The sequence below is a fragment of the Gallus gallus genome, chromosome 20 (genome assembly GCF_016699485.2).
Source record: "Gallus gallus isolate bGalGal1 chromosome 20, bGalGal1.mat.broiler.GRCg7b, whole genome shotgun sequence".
NCBI classification, from domain to species: Eukaryota; Metazoa; Chordata; class Aves; order Galliformes; family Phasianidae; genus Gallus; species Gallus gallus.
Window position 1 is genome coordinate 6,562,965 of NC_052551.1, and position 24,090 is coordinate 6,587,054.

The 24,090-nt window shown below is 38.0% G+C and overlaps 1 protein-coding gene across 6 annotated transcripts in view; it reads right to left on the reverse strand.

The window, feature by feature from the left end:
• PREX1 (phosphatidylinositol-3,4,5-trisphosphate dependent Rac exchange factor 1) overlaps positions 1-24,090 on the reverse strand; it is a 152,707-nt gene that overhangs the window by 32,847 nt on the left and 95,770 nt on the right. For all 6 annotated transcript variants that reach the window (XR_005841273.2, XR_001469660.4, XM_040650942.2 and 3 more), the window contains exons 9-17: positions 22,832-22,981; positions 19,556-19,703; positions 15,441-15,541; positions 13,901-14,004; positions 13,142-13,191; positions 11,213-11,288; positions 8,386-8,458; positions 7,700-7,842; positions 2,489-2,581 (exon numbers count right to left, since the gene is read on the reverse strand). Coding sequence is in view for 4 of the 6 variants with exons in the window: in XM_040650942.2 (XP_040506876.1) it covers positions 2,489-2,581; positions 7,700-7,842; positions 8,386-8,458; positions 11,213-11,288; positions 13,142-13,191; positions 13,901-14,004; positions 15,441-15,541; positions 19,556-19,703; positions 22,832-22,981 (938 nt within the window). In the remaining 2 variants the exon portion in view is untranslated. The remainder of the gene's footprint in view (positions 1-2,488; positions 2,582-7,699; positions 7,843-8,385; positions 8,459-11,212; positions 11,289-13,141; positions 13,192-13,900; positions 14,005-15,440; positions 15,542-19,555; positions 19,704-22,831; positions 22,982-24,090) is intronic.

Here is a 24,090-nt window from a genome sequence, read left to right on the forward strand (position 1 = left end):
GCTCATCACTTGACTGTTCACAGCAAGACAGCAACTACACCTCCCAAAAGGATAATCTTTCTTACTGTTGTTTCCTTCTGATAGAATGTAATTCATAAACCAGCTCCAAGATTTAAAGCTGGGGAATAAGTCCAGCTATAACTAAACTACAAGTGAGCTAGCTTAGAAAAGAAGGTGAGGTCCGAACTGAAGAGATGTTGACTGGTTATAGAATGTATTTCTGAAGACACATGTCTTTGTGATAGGCATGGGATATGCTGCACCTAAAACCAGAAAGCCACCTGTGGCACATGCATGAAGTTCAGTCCTGTGTGCGACCACAGCCTGTGCATAACAATTTTGATCCTGGTGTACTAGGAGATCAAAATGCCAAACTGAAAAGCAATGCACTGATCTTTAATAAATCCATGCAAGCTATAGATCTGTTCACATTTAAGTTGGTGAACCTGGAACTGTACTCAGCTCTGAAGTCTGACAGTTCTAATGAATGTAATGCACTGTGGTGGGCACTGTGAAGCAAAGCTGTATGTCTTAATTTTTGTCCCTGAAGAGTATGACAGCAGGCATATGGTCTGTAAATGGCCTACAGCTGCTGAGCCACACGGAATTACATGCTGGATATCCTTCTGGTATCACAAAGCCATTAAAAAGCCCAAGATCGTAATTAAATACATTACTATTGAACTTCAGGTCTTTCCAGAATGAGCCTCCAATTCAGAGGCAAGCAGATTTAGTTCTTTTCTTGAGCAATAATTTATGTTGAGGTTGAAAAGATGGGCTTATGGTCACAAATAATTTGTCTTGGAAGATAAAGATTCCTTAGAAAATTGTGTGCTTCTGTTGTTTTAAAACACAAGCAGATCTGAAGGATATTCCACAGGCAGCTTGCCAAAGCAAGGACAGCAGGATTATCTATCAGGCAATGGTTTACAGTGGAGGTTTAAATTAATAACATTTTTGGCCAACCCATGTTGATTTTAAGGATAGAATCAGTTTCTCTGGTGACCACAAAACAAATAAGAATCAGCAATACTGAGATTATTTAATTATTAAACTGAGGGAAAAAAAAAAAGTCATTTTCAAGCTTCAGCTCAAAATTCCTTCCTGTCTGACATTACCTACTTGCTAAAATCAGCATGCTCAAGTCAGTTGTTTGCATTTGGTCAGTCAACCAGGCCTACCTGTAGCCTAAAGATGGGATCAACAAATGAATGTAAACATTCAAATCCTGTAATGGTTGTCCTGGACTTCTAATTGGAAATACTGCCTGTGCACACTGCCACACAGTTCTGTGAAAAGTGATTTAGTCTCCTATCTTATCTTTATAGGTGTAAAAAAGGCATCTAAATAGCTTTGAAAATATAGACTATCAACCTGTCTGCACCTTGTTTCAGTAAATGGAAGATCACAATGTACTGTTTGTTAAAGAGGTTAGCATGGATAAGCAAATTATTACAAAATACTAAGATTGTATGACACTTGGACTGCTATGTGCCTCAAAGAAACACAGTAAATACATTCCGTAGGGCTCTCCAAAAATATCAGGGCTCATGAGAGAATTTAGTGAATGTGTTTTAGGGAAAAAAATCACAAATCTAAAGTTTTCACTCAAATATACCTGTTTCTTGTTGTACATCTCCACTACCCCAGCCAACATTACTTGCCCTCTCTCATCAGCTTTATCTGGTTCCACATCCTGGGCTGCAACAAAAGAGGGGTGGCAGCAGAAAGAGGGAGGTGATTGTCCCCCACTACCTTGTAAGGCTCCATCTGGAGTACTGTGCCTGGGGACCCCAGTGCAGGAAGGATGCGGAGCTGCTGGAGAGGGTTCATAGGGCCACAAAGGGCTGGAGTACCTCTTCTAATGAAGAAAGGTTGAAGAATTTGGACTTGTTCAGCTTGGAAAATAGAAGGCTCTGGGGAGACCTCATTGCAGCCTTCCAGTACTAGAAGGAAGCTTACAAGCAGGATGGAGATCAACATTTTACACAAGCAGATAATGACAGTACAAGGGGGAATGGCTTTAACCTAAAAGGGGGGAGATTTAGGCTAGATGTTAGGACAAAATTTCTTACTCAAGAGGGTGGTGAGGTGCTGGAACAGGTTGCCCAGAGAGGTTATGAGTGCCCCATCCCTGGAGGCATTCAAAGCCTGCTGGATGGGGCTCTGGACCCTGACCTGGTAGTTGGGAACCTTGTCCATGGCAGGGAGTTGGAACTGGGTGATCTTCAAGGTCATCTCTGACTTAAGCCATTCTATGATTCTGTGAACCAGAGCTATCCTACCATCACATAAAGATACTGATGCTGTCTGTCATTTATCAGAAACATTCAGCAAGGAAGTTACTCAAAGATGCCAAAACCCTTGGTAATCTACATAAACAGTTTATTACCAGAAGAATTGTAGAAGACTTCAAATAGGATAGTTTTGTACCTTTTTAAAACATTGAAACATTATTTACAAAATATTTACAAATATCAGGCCTCACCTCTGCAGAAGACCCTCTTCGAACTGACTTCACCACAATTGCTTTGTTCTTTTCTTCTACGTCAAATCCATAGTCATCTTCCTCAGGTAGAATCTTAAAAACAAAAAGAGCACCAGGCAATGCTTCATAAATACATAGTGGTTGAAAGGCTGAGGGATGAAGTTCAGAAATTGGACTTTTCATTTCAAGCCATGATTGACATAAACTTGGAGACCTTAAGGTCAAAAGGGACTATTGGGTTATTTGGTCTGAACTCATACATAACATGAGCCATTACATTTAATCTATTATTTCTGCATTGATCCCCTTAGTGTACTAAAGCAGAATTTCCTGGCAGTTATCCAGTTGTGATCTGCAGTCTTTAAGAAGTGAAGAATGTATTCCACCCCCTTGAGAGTTTGTTCCAATGGTTAATCAATCTCCCACTAAAAATAGGTGCTTTGTTTCTCAGTTGCTTTTGATTTTAAATTCTAGCCCTTCATTTTTCGTAAGATATTTCAACTTTCAAGAATTCATTAATATTCTGTATTTTCCATTGGTTAATATACTTACAGACCAAAGTGCAGTCATTTATTTATTGCTATCTGTTCCAGATAAATTGGTCAGCTCAGTCCTATTTCTTTCTTATAGATAATTCTACATGAATCTACATCACAACAGTTGGTCAGCTGGATTTAATAATAGTTGTGATGCTTAAGAGAGAACACTGCAGGAAGACATACAAGACTCATGTAATATGCTCAGTCTGTACACTTTATGGTTGGTAGAAGATTACTGTTCTTGCTTCTGGGAATCTGCTTCCTTTTATTTGCACTGAGGTCACACAGACCAACCTTATCAATATGTTTTTAAATCATACAAATTATGGCAAATATATCATGCACTCATCCTTTTTTAGTGGTTTATAAACAATGAAAAAAGCTTAATAACCCACTAGCCATTTTAAAAAATGAACTAAGCCTGGCCTTTGGTAAGTGGACAAATAGAAGTTCTAGTGGATAAACATCTTGCTGTGAGTTAATTCTACACATTTAAGAGCCATCCAATGAATCAGAATTGAGTTGAGAGGAGAAATAAAGCTATCTATAATCTAGCATGCCACTAGGAAAAGCATTACTGAGAATTACTTGATTCTGATGATTCCTGCTATCTCAGAATACTGCCCTTTAACCACTAAAGCCAATCATCTTAAAATGTCCTTTTTCAGGAATTAACCTTAGAAAAGAGCCCTAAAGAAATAGAACCATCCTTTCTTGCAAGAGCCCTACAGCCACGTTAAAATAATGCTAGACACAAAAGACCTGCAAAGCAAAAATCCTTCTAGAGGATGTTTAGATTAACCGACAAAAAAGAAAGAAAGTAAAAAAGATAAATGCCATTCTTTGATATTCCTAAGAAAACATTTTCAGAAACAATGCTCTTTAAAGTACGTTCAGTAAAAGGAGAGCTTACACGAAGTTGAGTACACCACCAGTTAGATTTTTAGTATTGCAGACGTAATGATTTTCAACCCAATCCAACATGTACATACAGCACTACACATCGGGAATTAAACAGAAACTTTTTAGGATATCCTACCCATCCAATTCTCATTTTGCATTTGAAGTGACTGCTCAGTTTCTTTGGTTGGATTTTGAAAGCATAAGCAAAAAAATTTAAAAATTTAGAGGCTTTGATTTGCAAAACTTAAGAATCCATCAGCTACATAAATTTACATGGTCATTTGCATGCAGCTATCATTAAAATGCATGAAGACCTTCTGTATGCTACCATTTTTAATAAGCTATCTTCCTCTGTTCCTTGGTATTGCAGAATGTATTGTTTGAAAGTAAAGAACCAAAACACATTTAAGAATCCCCACATGCATCAGCATTTAGAGCTTTATCACCATGTTGTAAAGAAAGAAATCTGACATTCTGTATACTGATGTTTCTGTACTAGGAACAACCTTATGAAAAAGTAAAGCATGGATAATATTCTATATGCAATACTTGGAGAAGGCTATGATTCATTCTCTGTTATAAAATAGCAATACCTTGCAATTCCCCAGCTGATCACCATTCATCCCTAAGGAGTCCAAACCAATTAAATACCTTGCCATCTACAAGAATTATTTCTATGCCCCTGAAATACAATCAGTTCTTTTGAATGTTAAGGAAGCAGCTGTTTAATCTTGAAAAACAACCACATTAAAAAATGAACCCATATGAGATATAAGCCTGTTTAATCAAAACCAGAGGGCAAACGTAGTCAGAAGCTATTCAAAGAGAATTTCTGCAGAGATGGGAGGGAAGAGAGGGGAGTAGAAAAGCTATGCAAAGGAAGGTTTATTACACCTGTGTCTGTTACATTCACAAAGCATTTTGTCACATAGGTCATGACAGCAGCAGGTACCAGAGTGGTACCTTTCCTGTACAAGGATTATGGTGTCAGAAAATACTTGGGGCATGGGGATGTTCACTGTTTATGAAGGAAGATTGGGCGGATTTCTAGGAGAATTAAGATGACCCAGATGTGAGGTAGTTTGCTATCAGCTCATCCTCAGCTGCAGGGCAGCTTCTAGCACTGCATACATCTTGCTTGTAGTTATGCTAATATCAAGAGAGCATGAGCAGTGGCAAAGTCCTGCAGATAGGCAGATAGATGAGATTTTGTATCTAAATTTTCGGATGGTAAACTAAGGTATGGAGCAACTTGAGGTCTTGCTCAGGCCATAAAGTGAGTTCAAGCGTGCAATTAAACTAAAACTCAGATAGCCCTGGCTTCTGTGCTCAAACTACTGGCTTTCATTGATCACACTACCATACTCAGGCCCCTGAATGACTTGAATTCCAGGACACAATGCAGCCCTGGTTGTGAATTGCAGCGAGGCACTGCAACTACTCTCCTGTAACTACTGCAACACACTACTGGGAAGTACTGGATGCCCTGGAAAAATGCCTACGTCTGGAAAGTTGAGATTCAGACTTAGAATGCAGATCACCAACTCAGCATGTTGGTTTTGAGAATGCTGCATAAAATGTACACAGGTATCACCTTTGAAATCAACTGAAATGCTCTTCTTTTGAGATCAGATAAATGGATATGTTGCAGTATATTATGCAGTTTTCTGAAGACTCTAGCACTGTCTGTGTACTGTTTACCTTAGGCATCTATCCATGTTTGATACTCAGCTCCAACATACCAGCTTTAATTTGCATTGCAGTTGGCCCGGGCTAACAAATAGATGTGCTGATCGAAGTTCACAGCATACTGCACTAACCAAGTCACAATGCTTGGAATCAATCCAAAATCCAATTTTTTTTTTCAGCTATGCAAAGAATGTTGTATATTTTTTCAGTGCATCAAGATTTATGTCCTTCAGTAAGAAACAATTGCACAAATAAATATGTATCAAACTTTGTTTGAAGTGCATTATTTCAAACAAAGCACCTTTCTCTCTTGGTATTTCCAATAATATATTGGCCAAAGCTTCTGTTGTTTTCTGTTTTCAAGCTCTCCTGTGATAGAGCAAACTTAGATGAATGGGTAGGATTTGTCACTCTAACCAACACGGATTTCATGGAAGAAAAGTACATCTCAAAAAACAGCACTGAAGAAACTCCATTAAACTTCCTATGGTGGGCTTGGGGGATGGGAAGCAGTTTGCTCAAGAGGCTTCAGTTTGTTCTGTTCCTTTAGTGAATCCTAATAAATGATCATTACATTAACAGAAAACAGAATCAAGCAGCTTTACATCTCTCATTTCAGGGCTTACGTACTGTTGCTAGGTTTTGGAATTTTCTGTTTAACAGATAACCTTGAACTGATAGAAAAAAGTGGAAGATACCAGTCAGTGTGTTTCTTCTATCATGTCTTGATAAGGAAGAAAACTAAAAATACCAAACAATGACAGTTCCCATCATTCAGTATGAAACTGATTGCTGAGTGCTTTGCAAATCACAGGGGAAAAAGCACCCAAAGTGTAATACCTTTTAACTGCTTCCTTTTATCCAGCACTTCTCCAGGAGAATAATCATATTGGTCTGACATTGCAGTCTCCAGCACAGGATGCATAGAGGAACAATCCTGAGGTGCCATGGTGTTTTAAATATTACTTCTTGCCTTTGAGACAAACACAGATTGGTCTCCCAAGGCAACAGTGAGACAGTAAAGTTCATGTGAACCACAGGGAAAATTTTCCCATGTAATGGACCTCTGGATCTTTTCCAACAATTCTGTTTTTGTAGTTTCTGACTCAGGCTTTTATCCTGCTCCTGCATTCTGCTGTTGTTCAAAGGGAGAAAAAGATGGGCCTGAAGCCACTGGCAGTAAACAGGGATCTCAAAACAGAGAGCATGCACAATCCAACTACCAAGTGCAAAGCAGCATTAGAAAAATCCAAGCACCATAAGGACTGTAATGGTATTTAGTGAGGTGGAGAATATGGAGACAACAATAGTGTTGCAAAAGAATTAACATAAAGAACAATATTTTCTTGAAACTGTTTTCTGTAAACAAAATAAGATTGATATTTGATCCAGCAATGCAGGGCATGTTTACATCATTTGATGTCTCAAAACATCTATGTTTTGCTCAGTCGCTTAACTCCTATCTGAATCTACTGTCTGTATAAAGGTGCTTAAACTGCATTTACGTTTTATGGCAGATCACTCCCAAGGCAGCACTGCCCACTACTTTCTCCTCCACCACACTAACACTGTGGTGCATGCTCAGCAAACTCCAGTGCTATTAAGACAACATCCAGGTCCCAGCTCACTTCCAGAATGTCTCTCTCAAGGGCTTCACAGGAAAAGAAAGGGGTTTGGCTGTGAAATGGATGAAATGATCATATCTGTGAGACTCCTCTTTTCTTGAGACCTGTCAGAAATAGGCAGGAACTTACTTGCATTTCTCATGTATGTCTGCAAACTTTCAGGTAGTGCAGTAGGTGTGATCACATGCTAGAGAAGGGAGCCTGCAACTTACTCATTTCTCTTGCTACTAGAATAAACTGTGTAGTCTGCCCAGCTAGAAGAGTTGTAGCTGCAGAAATTGGAGTTCTGCAGCAAAATAGCTGAAGAATTAGTATTTTTTGCAGTAAAGACAAGTCTAGCTAAACTGTAATTCCAATTTTTATTCTACTCTATCACTATTTTCCTTCTCATTCTCTAGCATAAAACAATACCAATTTCATACATAAATAGAAGTTTGCATTAACATATTTCTTACCAGAAGACCCTTTCCCAAGATGTTTTCCACAAGCTTAAAGTCATTACGTAATTGTTTGCTCTTGGAACTGGTGCCTTCCATCTCTTCATCAGCATAAAAGCGGAAATATAAGGATTCATCCTTAAATTCACTTTTCTCCAGGACTGGAAACAATATATATGAAACACATACAAGTATTTACACAGAGAAAGAAAGACAGAAACAAAAAAAAAGAAAGTTAAAGGAAATCCTAAATATTTCTCCTGTCTTTATAGACCAAAGACCAGATGCGTCCCCATCAGTCAACTAATTCAGCTCTATATTATTAAGCTACTACTGTATTCTAGGGGCATCCTTTTCTTTGCAGTGCATAGGAGTTCATGATATTATGTTTGACTTCCCTGGCAAATATATTTCATACAAAATGCAAGCGATCCTCTTGGAACAAAGTTGCTACTTAATATCTTGTGCTTCTGTCCCATATCAAAAAGAATACAGTAAAACCATACAAGGAAGAAAGAGAGGTAAAATAACTGTTTACGTTAAGCTGAAAGGTTGTTTTTGGATGGACCTGCTGAGATGCCAAGAGTTGTTTGCATGGCAGTATATATGACACAGCATATAGAAAAGGGATTTGCAAACACTGTCAGCTAGTAAGACTGAAGAGCTCCTTTAATTGGCTGTGGGGAGGGATATTGATGCATTACCATGATGCATGAAACCATTATTGCAGAGTCCAACACCCAGTGCAACAGCTTCCTCACGAGTCTGACAGTCTCCCTAGAAAGAAGAGAATAAATGTTACGCCTCAGACAACTTCCTAAACTAAATTATTTCCCCTCCCCATCGCATGGCTTGTGGCTCTGAAATTAGCAAATGCTCTTGGTAGGGAACAATAGCAAGCAATTAATATAGCTACCCCCCTTGCCCAAATAGCATTAATACTTATATATGCATCTTTTCCCTCTGACAGGAATTAGTAGGACAAAGACCAGGATTCTGGAACACAACTGTTTAACCTACAAAGGGATATGACATTATCTCAAAGTAAAGACTTCTTATTTTGATTATAGTGTCAGACTTCAGGACCCATTAGGCACAGACAATAAAACTCACTCTTAGACAAAGAGGTTGAGAGATCTTATCTATACTCAGAACCCAAGGGAAAAAAAACTAACAAATTGTATTGCATGCAAACTCCAAAGGTTGGCCTGGTTAAAACTGCAGCAGCACTCTATTTCCTTACACAGCAGTCTGACAAAAAAAGGATTCAGTTGCTCGCTACCTGAAGCCTTCAGTGTAGTATTTCTAGATAAGTACTGAAGGTGACTTACGAATCTACTTTGGAAAAAACAGCATTAAATTTTGCATTAAATTTTGTGGGCTTCACATACCCATTAAGTCGAGCAGCAGCTGTTTGTCAGGCAAGTACTGGCAAAGAAATACTATGGTGTAAAGGTTGTACTTAAATACAGAATCAGTTCTTTCAGTCAGTTATATTACTGTCTCTTGTTTAAGGACCTTCTGAGAGCAAGAAAAAGCCATGACATTTACAAATCAAGAACTAAGCACAATTGTATAGGCAAGAAAAAGACTGGAGTAGCTCTGGAGGAACTGCAGGATTATATAATTACACAAGGAGAGGCAAGCAAAGGGCTTCAGTACACCTGAAGTTTAACTCTTATTATGAATTAATTTCAATCTCTCTAAGTCTTTCCTCATTTTTAACAGCCTGCCATGTGACAGTTCTCATGGCTTACTTCACAATAATTTATGGGATAAATGGGTAGTTTACTTTACAGAGGTTGGGACTGAAAAATCTAATTTATTCTTTCAACTGTAAATAAACTGGAAGATAAGAGACTCCTACTGTTATTTTTTTAACCTTTAGAAATCTGTTTTTGTTTTTGGCAACAATATGCATGTAGGAAGGCCATAAAACATATGCAGCTTGTACTATATCAGGTTATTCCTGGTGCTTGACCACAAAACGTTCCCCAAGCAAAACAGCATTCTCCAATTAGAGAAAGTAAAGGCGGTTATCAAATCAGACACCATCACCGATATTTTCAAGAACAGATGCCTAATGTTAAATGGACACATTGATATTTGAGCAGTTAAACACACTGTTTTGCAAGAAGCTGAGCATTCAATAACTCTCACTAAAATCTATTGTTAGCAATTGAGAATAATTCAGTCAGGTATGAAAGCTCCAAGCAACTCCTCTTGAAGACTACTGTTTGTGAGAATGTAGAAGCAAAAACTGATTTAGCTACAAAGACTGGAATTCATCTAAGTTTTAGACAGTGATTTAAATATTTAACAATGTTCCCTTTTAACATAACACAGAATTTTTTTTTCTCTCATCCTTGTACGGTGTATGTGTATGCATGGACATATGTACATAATGCAGACTACACAGAATTCTGTATCTCCATTTCAGGCTTTAGTACAGACTGTTTCAATCTTAATCTAAAAGTTCATTAAATAGAGAACTAATAGCATACTAGCACATCAGAACGAAAAGAAAACGGGGAAGGAAATGAACAACCTTTTCTCAGAGTGAGAGGTGAACTTTTACACTGACACTTGGGTCTTTCTACTGTCTGTGGTACTGATTAGCTATTGTAACAGCCAGATTAGCCTGATTACAACTCTGTTCTTTGCCAAAGCAGACTTTTTCCCTCAGCTTTCCATGAAGACCGTTAAATTACATGTAACTGACATAACAATTTCAGTACTAACATGCTTGCTCTCCTCCATGCTTTTAATAGGAAAACGATCAACTACTCCATTCTCATTTAGTTATTTAGCACAGAACAACCTTAAATTATAGCGATCTTATTAATATAGAAGGATGTCAAGTGCAATTACAGGAAACACATCTGACAGACAACATCCCTGGTAGTCAGAAGCCTGACTCTAACTCAAACTAGCCACCTTCTGTGCCATTTTGGCAGTATAGGACTTGATGTGATTGTAAATCAGACCATCATTTAAGACAAAACTAGAGTATACAGCAGACTCTATGGCAGTGAGCAAGGGGACATACTCTCCCCTTAGACTGCTTTAGACTGTGAAAGCTACATTTTAAGTTCCTCAGTCGATAGGCTTTTCTCTGTAATTACAAGGCAAGTATTGGGCAACTCCAGTTTCTAAAGACAATGGTGCAGATTGTGGTATAAAGCTGTAGATTCATTCTTCATTTGTACCACACCAATGCATTATAAGAGATGAACACTGCATTGAATGTCTTCAGAAAAGAAATCACAAGAAACAGAAATGATTTGCAATAAAAACCAGTCCACCACTCCTAGGGCTAATACAGGACCTCCTTCTTCCTTATGCTGCCAAATTACAAGTTTTGACCACATATGCAATAAAAAAAAAAGAAAATGAGTGTAAGTTAAAAGAAATTGAATATATTCAATTATGTTGAAATGCCCTCAAGAGAAATGTGTTTTATTTATCTCTAAATGGAACTGAAAAATTAAGCTACTTGTCAAAGACAGCGATTTCTTAAAAAATCCTTACCTGTGCAATAAGCCAATCCACTAGCTTACTTGCAGGTATTACTGATTTGTAGGTCTTTAGGTGATAGTCACGGTCTCTGAAAAAGAGAATTCAGGGACAATCAGGCATAACTAAGGAAGGAAACTTTCATGCCCACTGTGACCATTTCACAGTCCATTTATATCTGTAATGGCAACTTAAGGGAAGTCTTAAGTCTTTTTCTCAAGTCAACCTCTTCGTTACTACCACATAATTTTATATTTCCTTTTTCTCTAAAAATATAATATCAAACCACCATCTGAAATTCATCCCACTCAACTTTTCCTTTTACTAATCACCTGCAGATAAAAATACATTCAATTTCCTTTTGTAAGTAAATGCAACAGAAAAATAGAATGCAGGGTGTGAGAAATCAGAAATGGGGTTCTCAGAACTTTGAAAAAAAAAACACAATAAAAACAAACAAACAACGTGACAGCATTTCCAGAAACGTATTCTCAGAACAAAAACTTTCCTCATAGTGCTTACAAACATTTTTCACGTTGTCTTCCAGTAATGTGGTAAACCCAGCACAAAACTGTGGGAGTTTTCCAGGCAGTTTTCTGCTCATACAATCTTATCTTGAGAAAATACGCTTTTGAAATGTCAGAGCAATAAAGGAAAACATTAAAATCCTCAGTACTAATGAGTACGGGTTTCCAGATCATGAGTGGCAACTCTCAACATTTTCATACAGATACTGACCTGGGCTACAGCTTTGAATAAGTTAGCATTAGGGTCCAGGGCCCACCCAGTCTTTCACTGCTTGTACTTAAAGGCTTACCAGGATAAATATTTCAGCATTAGTTCACTGACTTTTTCCTCCATTTCAACCTAGCCTGAACAAGAAGTGAGCTTGTATCACAGAACACTATTCAGAACCATCATCTGCAAGTGAATAGTCAAACAGATGTGGGAACCATTGAAATTTTGGCAGAACCTGGCTGCTTCACAGAAGGCAGAGGAATACAACGTTCCTCACAGGCTGTATCTTATCTGTGAACCGAAGTACTGTCCATCAAATCTATAAGCAGAGATCAAATTTTCTTGTCCTCACAGATTCCCATGAATTAAATCAGAGACATATTCAGAACCTTTTTTACATGTAACATTCGTCTGAAACATTTTACTTCTTACATATCATCCTCCCAAAGCAGCTTGCTTGGCTGCAAGTGGGGTACATCATCTTCTCCTTGAAGTACACCAGTGTTAGACTTTGCTTAAAAAAATTATAAAGACAAAGGCTACATAGAAACTCCCAGGTTGCCAGGGAAAGGCTAAGCAAAATCATATTCCAAGGCACTCCACAAAATAATTGAATTGTGAATTTTGATTCCTCCAGATCCTCTTGGTTCATGCACTATCTATGCTAAGTCATTTTCCTATTTTTCTAGAAGGAATTTTGCAACACAGAAAGTAGATCTTTCCCACCCTGCCAGCAGGATTGCAGGGATCAGCACTCTGAAAATGCCAAATAAAGCAGTGGCCAAAAAGGTAGATCAAAAAGTAAAAAGGGGTTTGCACAACTAACTGCTAGATAAAAGCTAGCTCCTGAAACATTAGGCTTGTCAGAAGCAAAAAGACATGAATAGAAGACATGGAAAGATAAGAGCCTAGGAAACTCAGTTTTCTAACATGGAGATAAAAGGAAGGATCAGTAGCTAAGCCTGAACACACTGAAAATGCTAAGTCTACCCAGACGGATTCTAGAACTTCTGAGATTCTGCAATTTTGTACCAGTCATACACAGTTTAGACACATGCCGTTACTAACACAAATTAATCCTGATATAAGAAAATTCTCCAGCTGAGATTCTATTACATAAATAGCATATTGATAAAAGAGCAACAAAAATGCTTATTCCAGCTTATCCCGAGAAAGATTTCAATAGAATCATGAGGGTGAACTTACTTTACCACTGGAGTATACAGGCAGTGTAGTCGGCAGTAGAGTCTAACACCCTGAAGAGGGAAAGATAGATGGTATTACCATTTTTTTCTTTTACAAATAAAGTGCTGACTAGCTAGAGCTAGAAAAACCTGGACACTGATGTCTCTGCTCAGCTAGAATTATCTATTGATTAACTGTTTTCCGAAACAAATTCCTTATCCTCTGACAAACAATTCTTCTTTCCTAGAAGAACCCAAAAAATCTGCCCTTTATCTCCAACCAACTCCATTCCAACATTTTCTCCATTAATCTTTCTTCCCAATTAACCCATGATCTAGTTTCCATAAGAAGAAATGAAATGTATTAAAAGGTTTATGGGCAGATATGGTCATCAGAACTCATCTGACATATATTTATCAGGAAATGCAGTTAAATACTGATGGCTTCTGTCTCCCTGAATCATACTGCTCAGATTCTCAGCAGACATTTTGCATTATGGCGTACTATTTTCTCTTAAGACCTTTTGCTACAATATAGTAGAATTTTAATCAGCAGTCTTGATTGCATTGACAACTTTATTGTTATTTATGGCTAACCTCTGCTTCCTCTCCCTAGAGTGAATGTCTCCTTTAACATTAGTACAGTTAACAGAATAGAATGAAGGTAAACAGTATTAGGGATCTCCGACACAACGTGACACTGACATTCAGAGGCAGAGAAAACTCTTTTGAGGGTTCTTATGCAAATCATTAGTTTTCAAGTAAGAACTGTAGCACAAACCTTGGACACAATGTCCTCCAATTCACTTCTTGGCTTATAGGTTCCATCATCATAGCGAAATCTGTACATCACCTGTTCATTCTTAAACTGGTGCTTATCTGAAACTATAACATCAGTATGATAATTAAAATCAATATTTTTCCCCCCACCATGTTGTTCACAGGCCAGCTGGTCCTTCCATACTTAAGATGTCTTGTTTACATACAGATGCTTATATGCACTTCTGAATAGCTCCACCAACAAAAGCAACTTTCTAACATCAAAATTTCTTCCTTTTGCATAAGATTCAACTTAAGTAAGGCACTGGAAATGGCCCCAATAAAGGTAGTTGGGGTTGTCTGATGTTTTTTGATTAATTTTGAACAAAGTGCCTGCAAATTCCTACAACCGACTGAGTTAGTCCAACTCAGAAGTACAAGAATTCAGTTTGAGATTAGTCTGCCCCTTGCAAAACACATAAGACAATTATTTAGAAGGCAGAAACTAGAAATTCTGAAGACTTTTCCTCATTATGTACGACAACTTGGCCCATGAATATGTCGTGAACATTTCTGCTCATGGTGATGTTTCTCATTAATTTCACAGAGTAAACCAAATATGCAGAATCAGGTGCATATATGCTTGTATATGGTGGAATCTCACTCTGGATTTTGTATTTCTAAATCCAGTTGGCATTCAACTCTGTAAAAAGTATTTCTTGTGCCCAGAAGATGAGGTTCCGATCAGTTCTGCTGTGTGTTGCAGGTACCAATACTTAAACAACATCAGCAGGCCCAGAGGAAAAAAAACCAGAATAAACAGAAACACAAAGGAAACGGAGATCAGCACTCTGCCACTTAGCAATCTTCTCTGGCCCTCTTTTCCAGGCAGGCTGAAAGATCAGCAGTTTTCACCTGACAGTAATGTTATGCCAAGTGAAAACAAAAGATAAAAGACATTGTATAATGTAGAGTAGGGGTAACTGCATAATTATGGTGCTTAGGTTTTAAGTTCTTGCTATGTTAACGGTCACATAATGAGAAATGTTCTTCTCTAGTGATTTATCAAAATTTCAAGGGATATTTCCTTAACCAAATCAAGCATAGCAAATACCTTCTAATGTCCAGCAATAACTGTCATTAGAGACAGTTACAGCTGGGAACTCTAACCAGAGGTAACATTAAAACCAAATCAGATGCATCTTGTTTGGTGTATTTCAGTAAGAGATGCAGTGGATGTAACAGCACAATTTCCTCTGAGCTATAAGTTTGTGTTCAGACAAAAAGAATGGTGCTGAAAGGGTCAGAGTATGAAATTATGGCAGGGTAAGCAATCATCATGAATAGAAAGTCTCACTGACAGTGTAACTATACACATTCAGTTTTCATGATTTAGATTTGCCCACTCCCATTAATCCTAAAAGTCACTAACCACTGAGGATTTGCTGGGTATGATACAGGAAAGCATTTGAACATCATGTGAACAGCCACAGTCAACTGTCCACCCTCATTCCCAAGGCATTACTGAAATCTGGCACCTCTTTATGGCACAGAGCACTCACCATGATGAATAATTCCATTTTCCAACAGTGCCTGTCCCAGGTTGACCCCTTCCTCTGGTTTGCTTATCTCCCCAATGTCTGTGAGCCATGATACAAACTCACTGAAAAGGAAAACAGAACAGAAACAATTATCTTTTTCTCTCTGAATATAAGCACACACAAGCCTCTGCAAGTCATCAGTCAACCGCAGGCAACACTGTCCTTTAAGCAAATGTGAAAATTGTTGTGAAGAGAGATACTTCCGTGTGGCTTAATTTCATACATTTCTGGAATAAATGTCTGCAGAAGATCCAGATTCCTATTCGTGACTTTTCCCAACATTCTCCTTAGGTCATTCCAATTAGCACCTACACAAAAGGGAAGACCTAGCACAGTCTATAAAACTGCTGCAGATCTTTACGTTATTGAGCCACGATGGCCTTAGAAACAAAAAGTTGCACAGAAAACAGCAACTCCAGTCCACGCTATCTCTCCAAGCTGTGTTCACTGTCTGATTTAATTATATACGCTCACCTTTCTTTGCTGGCTCTGTTTTTTTTCTCCCTTAATCATGTAATTGTGTTGGCTTTCAATGAAATCACAGTAGGACTTAGGACAGAAGATTCAAACTCACTGAATTCAAGTGCAGAACAGTACAACCCCCCCCTAACAGTTTAATTTAAGGTCATTTACAAAAGCTGATGCCTGGGAGATACATAAAAGGTAATTCTAATTTACAGACAAGAAGTGCTAAGTCTGTCTGCAAACACAGCATGAAATAAAACCTCTCTCTGGTGAGGGGCAGAGCTGCCCATATGGGCAGAATAAAGGCCAGAAATGGATAGGTAGGATATTACTCAATTAGAAACAGTTAAGTACACAAAAACGGATATTGCAAGTCCTGCCAAAACCCTAGGGGACCTGAGTTTCCCAGGTTAATTCATAATTAAGCTAGAAATGCGTTAAATTAAAAATATAATAACAAACGAAACATATAAAAGTAGAACAACATATGGGAAATCTAAGTTCAATAAACCACTTGGGTGCTTGCCAATGTGCAGAGGGTGAGAGGGTTGCTGCTTATCGAAATCAGCATCCATGCCTCCAACTGTGGGCTCTAAACGAAGCATTTTTAGTCTCTTCATGTTTATCAGAGCTGACTCATCTAAGCTGTAGGTAGTATTTACATTTTGTCTTTACAATAACAATTTCAGTAACAAAAACTTGAGTTTGCTGAGGTCCTACTCTATAACTTTCATAATGTAGAAAAAGCAGCACAATCTGCTCAACTATGTCAGGGGAATCCCATGGAAAGCAGCAGACTTTAGTAAAACTCCTACAAGTCAGACTACTGTAGAGCTGAGTCAGGCTCTGTAACTCATAAGGAAAGGGAGAAGAAAGAAGAATTCTCCACATCAATTACTGGGAATAGAAAGCATATACTCTCTGGAGTGCACCAGCCCAGATGTACTGGCCAATGACAGTAATCATGTTAAGCATCCAGGGTAGATACCCAGGATGCTATATATTTTCCATCAAGCACAACAGATCCATGACAGTTTGTAACATTTAAACCACTGCCCAAAACTGAAGCAGAACATTGCTGACCTCTTAGTTTGCCTACATCTTTCATTTGGATCTATGTGCCTGGAGTTCACTGGTATTCTAAATGTAAGGCAGTCACCTTAAAGCTTGAAACAGATAGCTGAAAAAGCAAAATAAATGAATACTATTCTCAATGCTCTGAAGTTTCACTGCTATGGGATAGCTTTCTTAAAAGCCAGTTTCAGACTTCATAAGCAAAATCAATAATCATTTGCCTGAAAATATTATAAACACTGAAAAGTGCATGACCCAGAAATATTCCAAGAGGGCTGTTGTTTTCCTCCGGGTTATGAGACCTGCTAAAAGGCATCCATTCAAAAAATTCATGGCAAAATTTGATTTGTTTCCCCATCTCATTCTAAGCCGTTCTCAGTATAACTGAGAACATCCCCACTGCCCAGCACTGCCCTGCTGAGTTTTCATTTGGCATGCTAGCTAGGATACCATCTCCCAGCTATACCTCTGAAATTAAGAGACTGAGAATAGCTGGATTTCTACTCGAGAAATACATACAAGAAACACATAGGAAAATCCAGCCCATCTAGGTTTGTGCAATATTATCAGATATGTCTGGAATCTCCTGAGGTTAACAGATTCTCTCTATTGCAAGTACAACACAGTTCAAGGGTTTGCAATCAGTTTAGTGCAGTGCTGAAATGAAGCATGACAAGCATAAAATTTACACATACTGGCACCAACACTCAGCTTGCAGATTGTATCACTGTTTACATGCCTGAATGCCAGCACACCTGAAGAGTGGTTAGGAAAATGGGCTTATGCTCCACCATAATAAACAGCTTTATAAGTAAATGCATGTGGTATGTCTAAAGTTATTAGAAGTAGTTCATACTCTTTTTTTTTCCTTACAACCACATTTTATTTCTTGAATTATTAGATGCTGTCTCTAATATCCAAAGGCCGAGAGAAAAACTGCTTCTGCGGCCTTACTGTTACTCTCAACTGTACTCTCAACAATTTACCAGAAAACCACTAAGTACATCTCAGCACAGTTCTTAGTTTCTCCCTTAGGCAAGAATAGCTGAAAAAAATAAATAGGTCACAGCCGAAACAAATTGCTCAGGGGAAGCCCCTGGAACGATATGAAATGTCTGTAAATGACTGAATTGCACTGATTGACTTGCACTCAAGTGAGTTGTCCAGAACAGTATCAACATGCAGCTTAAGATAACATCAGCAGATTTTTTTTTTTTTAATGGGGTAGGATGGAACATTAGCAGAAATAATGCTGTGGTCAGAGGCCAGAATACCTGTAGATATCTCAGATTGGCTTTGGATATTGGCAAAGCAGCATCAAGCCCTTACAAGTGGAGTCTCAGATGACTACAAAGTAAACTGAGGGTGATGGGCAGGAAAGGTAGTGGAGCATGTAAGAAGACAAACATTCTAAAAGAAATGTAGGAGCTGAGACTATGAAAAAATTAGGAAATGCACAACAGATTTGTATATATCAGAACAACTTCTCATCTGGGACGTCTTGTGATGTGGAAAATGGGAAATGCTAGATCGTGCTTCTAAGTCACAGCTTAGGTATTTCAATTTGAAAGATAACTGAAGGAGAAGAAAAGAATAAAGAGAAGGGGTGTTTTGAGGGGGGGGGGGGGGTTGGTTTTTTTGTTTGTTTGTTTGTTTTTTAATTAAAAAAGAAGAACAAAATCTCCAAAAGCCAAGAGGTTTTGATAGCAAAATTATCGGCAGCTTATGTTACTAGACTGCCTTCTGTCAGGCAGAAAGACAGTGCATCATTTCCACACCCTGTACACAAGTAATAATGCCTACAAAATGCCACTACAGAGACCACAGGGAAGGAAATTCATGGATAATCAGCCACTCGGAATTTTTTTTTTTTCCTTGCACAGCTGATTATTTCAGTCATAAACAGCTGAGGCAGAAAAGTCTTCTTAGGTCAACTGATGCATCTCTGTGCCATAGAGGACACTTCCCTACAACAGCCCCGGTGCTGCCATTTCTGATCTCTGATCTGAGTCATTCACGGGGTCTCTCTTCCAGTGCCTCATACATGACATACTTGAGAATTATTTTGTAATGCTTAGCCTGAATGAAAGAGGGATATTTTCCAGACAATAAATCTCTTCTAACAAATACATCAGGTTTCTTGATGAATTTTGTGTCTGTTGCACTGTCAAACAGGACATTCAGTTCTGAAACAGGGTTGATTCCACTTAATTTAAACATGACCTGGTCTGCATCTACTTGTATACAAAAGAGGATACAGATTAGGCCACTGAAAGCCCCATGCTTGTGGGAGTTCAGGTGTTTTTTATTATTCCTTTGGCCAATTCGAAGCAGCTGTTATTTCTACTATACAATAGAATGAGCTGTCACTGTACAGCTCATGTATGGCACGAAACAGAAATTAAAGCTTTCACTGCCTTTTCAATCAAGCTCTGTCAAAGCACATCTGATCTGCCCTCACAATGCCATCCACAGAAAATCCACAGTTCATTCTTTAATTAGCATGAAAGTGCCTTTTTTATTCAAATACTACTTACTTGCCAAGAAAGCACTTGGGAACAGTACTTAATTTTCTCCTCCTGTCTTTGATAAGGTTCACTTTCTTGCTCATCATCATTTGGTACAGCTTCTCTCCTTTCTCTGCAATCATGACGTACGCATCCCTCTCCATTCCCAGTTTCAAACCTGGAATACAAAGCAGGAATTCCTTCAGATGCAAATCATCAGGTAAAGTGTTTCCCTACTGTTAAAAGTGGAGGCCAAATTAAGTGGTACACTTGTTTTCCAGATTAAGGGGAAACTGAACCACTTACTGACCTGAACAAAAAGCTGTCACTTAGGAGACTAGAACCTAGGACAGGTTCACACCTTTTCTTTCCCATTTCTAAAAATAGATTTAAACTTACGGATCCATCACAGCACAAAAAGTAGAATAGTTTATAGAACGTGTACAGAAGTTTACAGAAAGTCCCAAATAAAGAGAGATAAAACATATATCCCCAGAAACTGCGGCAACTTCACCCTTGACCCTGGAATAACTGCCATCATAAGACTTGTTCAATACAGCTAAATGCTTGGCAGAATAGACCATTTATAAGTGTTCTATTACTTGAAGCCAAAAATACAAAGCTGCTAATATCAAGTTCACGTCCTTAAATAAGTCAAAGGTAGATGTGAGCATTATTTTCTCATCTTTTCTTAATTTGTCTATTTATTAATATCCCAAGGCTAAAAATACAGACTGAAAATCATATCATCCAGTGAATGAAAGAAATGCTGAATGTTTTAAGAAATGATATATACTGGATATAGGGAAAATCTCACTTCCGCTTTGTATGAATTTCCTCGTAGCACATGTTAAATTGAAAATTGCTACAGTGAGAGAGAATATCTCTGAAAAGAACAGGGTTCTGTGTTGCAACAACTGTCATCATAACTGGCATTTTCTGACACTCATCTTTATAGACTTGTCAAAAAAGCTTGGAAAACGTGTTTCACCTAGAAATAAAGGGCATATTGCTTTAGGACAGCACATGAGAAAAGTTATTTTGCTGCTGCGGATGCTTTGTCCCTCCTAGCTGGAATTTGTCATTTTGCTTTCCAGGTATGTTTTTCTAGAACTTTCCCAAGCATCCATGTGCATGTATTTAAATTATGGACTGGATTTAGAGCATTTTGTGTAGGTCCAGAATTGAAGCAGACTCAGCTGGGGATGTGAAACCACATGTTTAAATTTTTCAGTGGGAAGGGTGTAGATCTGGGCCTTGGGCTTTTCAGACAAGTGCTCCAAATGCTGTTGTGCTCATTCTGCCCTTTTTTCCCAACTCCTCTTTCCCGTATCTCTGAAAAAAATTGACTGATGTGCATAGTGTTGAAAACACCAAAGTCTAAGTGCATTAAGATGGCTACTGAATAGAAATCGATAGAGCAGGAAGCAAGACTCAGGAGAACTAATGTCTGCTAATTATGTTTCTGAATCACGAGCATGATACTTCTCAATAGGGGCATCAAAAATCCACTCACAAATCTAGAGAATTCTGGAGTCCAAACTAGAGCCCTGGGCTTGGATATCTCTAAGATTAGTCTGAAGTCTGAATCGGTCTTAGATTTATTTGCCTAACCTTTACAGAGATTGACATTGAGCAGAATTTAAGTGTTCAGCATAAGGCTAGAAAATGAAAACTATACATTTTTTAGGAATAGTTCACCCTAACTGTGTGTAAATGCTGTTCCTTTATGAATTTGACAAATTAATGAATGAGCAGTCTTTTGTGTCACACTGGAGATGCTTCCTAGCTTTTAAAATACATTTAATGCATTTGTTTAAGAGGCTGGATGTGCACGTTCCAGAAACTAGTCTTGTACTAAGTTTTGTCTTTCAAATATAGTGTTTCTTTCATGTGTCTGATATTTGGCTAAAGGTTTTGGCTCTGCAAATCCCCTCGTTTATTGTCATTATTCTTCCATTCTCTTTGTCCAGTAATGTGATCCAACTCAATGCAAATGCTGACACATGTAGCTGAGGCTAATTTGCAACATGAACTTGTGATAGAAAACAGCCTGTGTAATAGCACATGTTTCACGCTGGTCTTACATCACTGAATTCCCCAGGCTCTGATGTAAATGGCAAACTGGACTGCACATTCCACCCAACTCATCATAGAGAATCGGGAACCTCACCAATCTTTCTAATCTAAGCACAGATAACTCTGTGATTTTACAATTACTTTAATCCAAAGGAGATTTTCCAATATGGTCTTCCAGAATATCCGCACTTATCCTGAACTCTTGTCATCAGCTGCCACATCGTAAAACTATACAACAAAAAGCGTCAGAAAAAACGCTCGAGAACGCAACATTGCATGGAAAAATTTGAAAAGCTTTCTATTAAGGAGTAATTCTTTTTTCCCTTCCTGATATTTGTTTTCTTCCTTATTCTCAAGCCCCTGCTAATATGTGATTGGCTTTTCTAGTTCAGTCTTTTTACTTCTTATTAAACCGTCTCGCTCCTCACACGTTTTACTTGATGCATAGGAAATTCTGCAGAGCACTACTGACCTCATAAAGCAAAAACCCACTCTGAAATGAAGACTCACCAATCTTTTAGAGATATGATTTAGCACTCTGAGGGTAAAACTAAGAGCCAAGAAATGTATTGCATTTAAAACATGCAGACCTAGTCAATGAATACAGATCATCAGCTCAGAATGTTAAAATTCTTCTTTTAATTAAAAAAAAGAAAAAACAAAAAAAAACCTGATTGTTTCTGTTGACCCCAGAGAACTTTTCTGAATTCACACTATGCCTAATCTACATTTGGAAGGTAGTATCCTTACTATCAGAAAAAATTGCACTGGGGCTCATACACGATAAGGAATGTCAGAAATGTTTCACATTCTATGATAAAATAACACTGCAATGTGCATTATGTCTAGCAGATTAGATGTTTTCCTGGTGCAAAATATTCCAACATAAAAAACCAAAAGTATGGATTGGAAAGGACATTAAAAGGATGACGATTCTCTGCTTTCATTGAATTTGTGACAGAAACTGACCCTCCTGTAAATGAAAAATACTGATAAATATTAATGACACACACCCATGAAACAAATCATCTCACAATATTCAGAAATGCACGTTTTCAATCTCTTGAGTTTCTTTGTCATCAAGGACAGATTTTAAGTCTCTAAACACAGAGGAAAAGCTGCAATCTTCTTTTTCTCTCAGAAAGATTTCTACATGCATATTAATTTCTCCTTTGTACACAAATTCATCATGTTTGTTAAAAAAAAAAAAATACATTATCCACTTACTCTCTCTCTGTTCTCTTTCCTTGATTATAGCATCCAGCCATTTCTGTTTGTCCTCCGCAGTCTTGGCCATACAGACAAACCACTTGTTTTTGGCTGTGTTGTGTATCTTCCAGCCATTTGTCACTGTGTAACCGTTGCTGTGGTAATCTGCTGTAAAAATCCAAAGCACAGTGCACACAGTGAATAGAAGGCCTTCTTTAATCAGATCGGTGCATGACACCTTTATTAAAATATTCTTATTTGGAGAGCTTCATTTCTGAAGGTGTTCCTCATGGCTCAGTATTAGAAAAGTATCTAGCCAGGCTGTTCAACTTGAAAACCCTGCCCTTTTATAGACACCTTCTATGTGAGAAAGGGTTGTGATCAAGCATCCCAGTGACTCGAGGGGAGTGGAACTTCACATTTGAAAGTGCCCTGGAAGTTTTTCTCGTGTTTAGAGCCAGGCCAGAGAAAATCCACACTGAGCACACTGATGACTGAAGTTCCATTCAAGGTAGACCAGCATTTTTGTATTTCTTGCCATAATACTTTGCCCACAAAGCCATTTTCTCTACAGCTTCAGTCCTAAGGTGATAGTTTGTAATTTCATCTCAGAAGAGCTAAAATATCCTAAATGGAATGGCACTGGTGAAAAAGTCTACAACACTTGTTTGGATTATTTATTCTGAACTTCTTGGGAATACAGTAGGCTGTTGCTTGTGAAGATTTTTGCCCATAGAACATGGAAACTCTTTAAATATCACCTGCTGAAAGGAAAGAATGCTAATTCCTGACTTATTACAAGAGTAGCAGGGGCTGGTGCAGCCCTTATGGATGAAGTCAAAACCCATCCATTCTCTCAGCTTGTGTCAGGACAAAAGAACAATAATGCAAGAGCCATTCCCATTTTTCATCATGGCCACATTCCATACTACTGATTTGATGCTAAGACTAATATTTGGTAGTATTCTAAATGTGAAGAAGATCTAGAAGTTCTGTTATTATAGCTGTAATGGCTTAAGATCTAAGAAAAGAAAGGATGGAAAGAAGATAAAATGTCTTTTACTAAATTAACTTGGATTAGGAGAAAAAATAGACAAGCTTCTGGATACACAAGTTCTTCAAAAGGTCACTTCAGAATGAAGAACTAATGTCTGAAAGCATGACCAGTCTTTCAACTTTATAAGTTGGCCTAAGAATGAAGACATCAGATGTTACACATCTTAGCAAAGATTTCATTAAAGGAGTAGGGTGAATACTTTTCTAACAACGTCCCACAC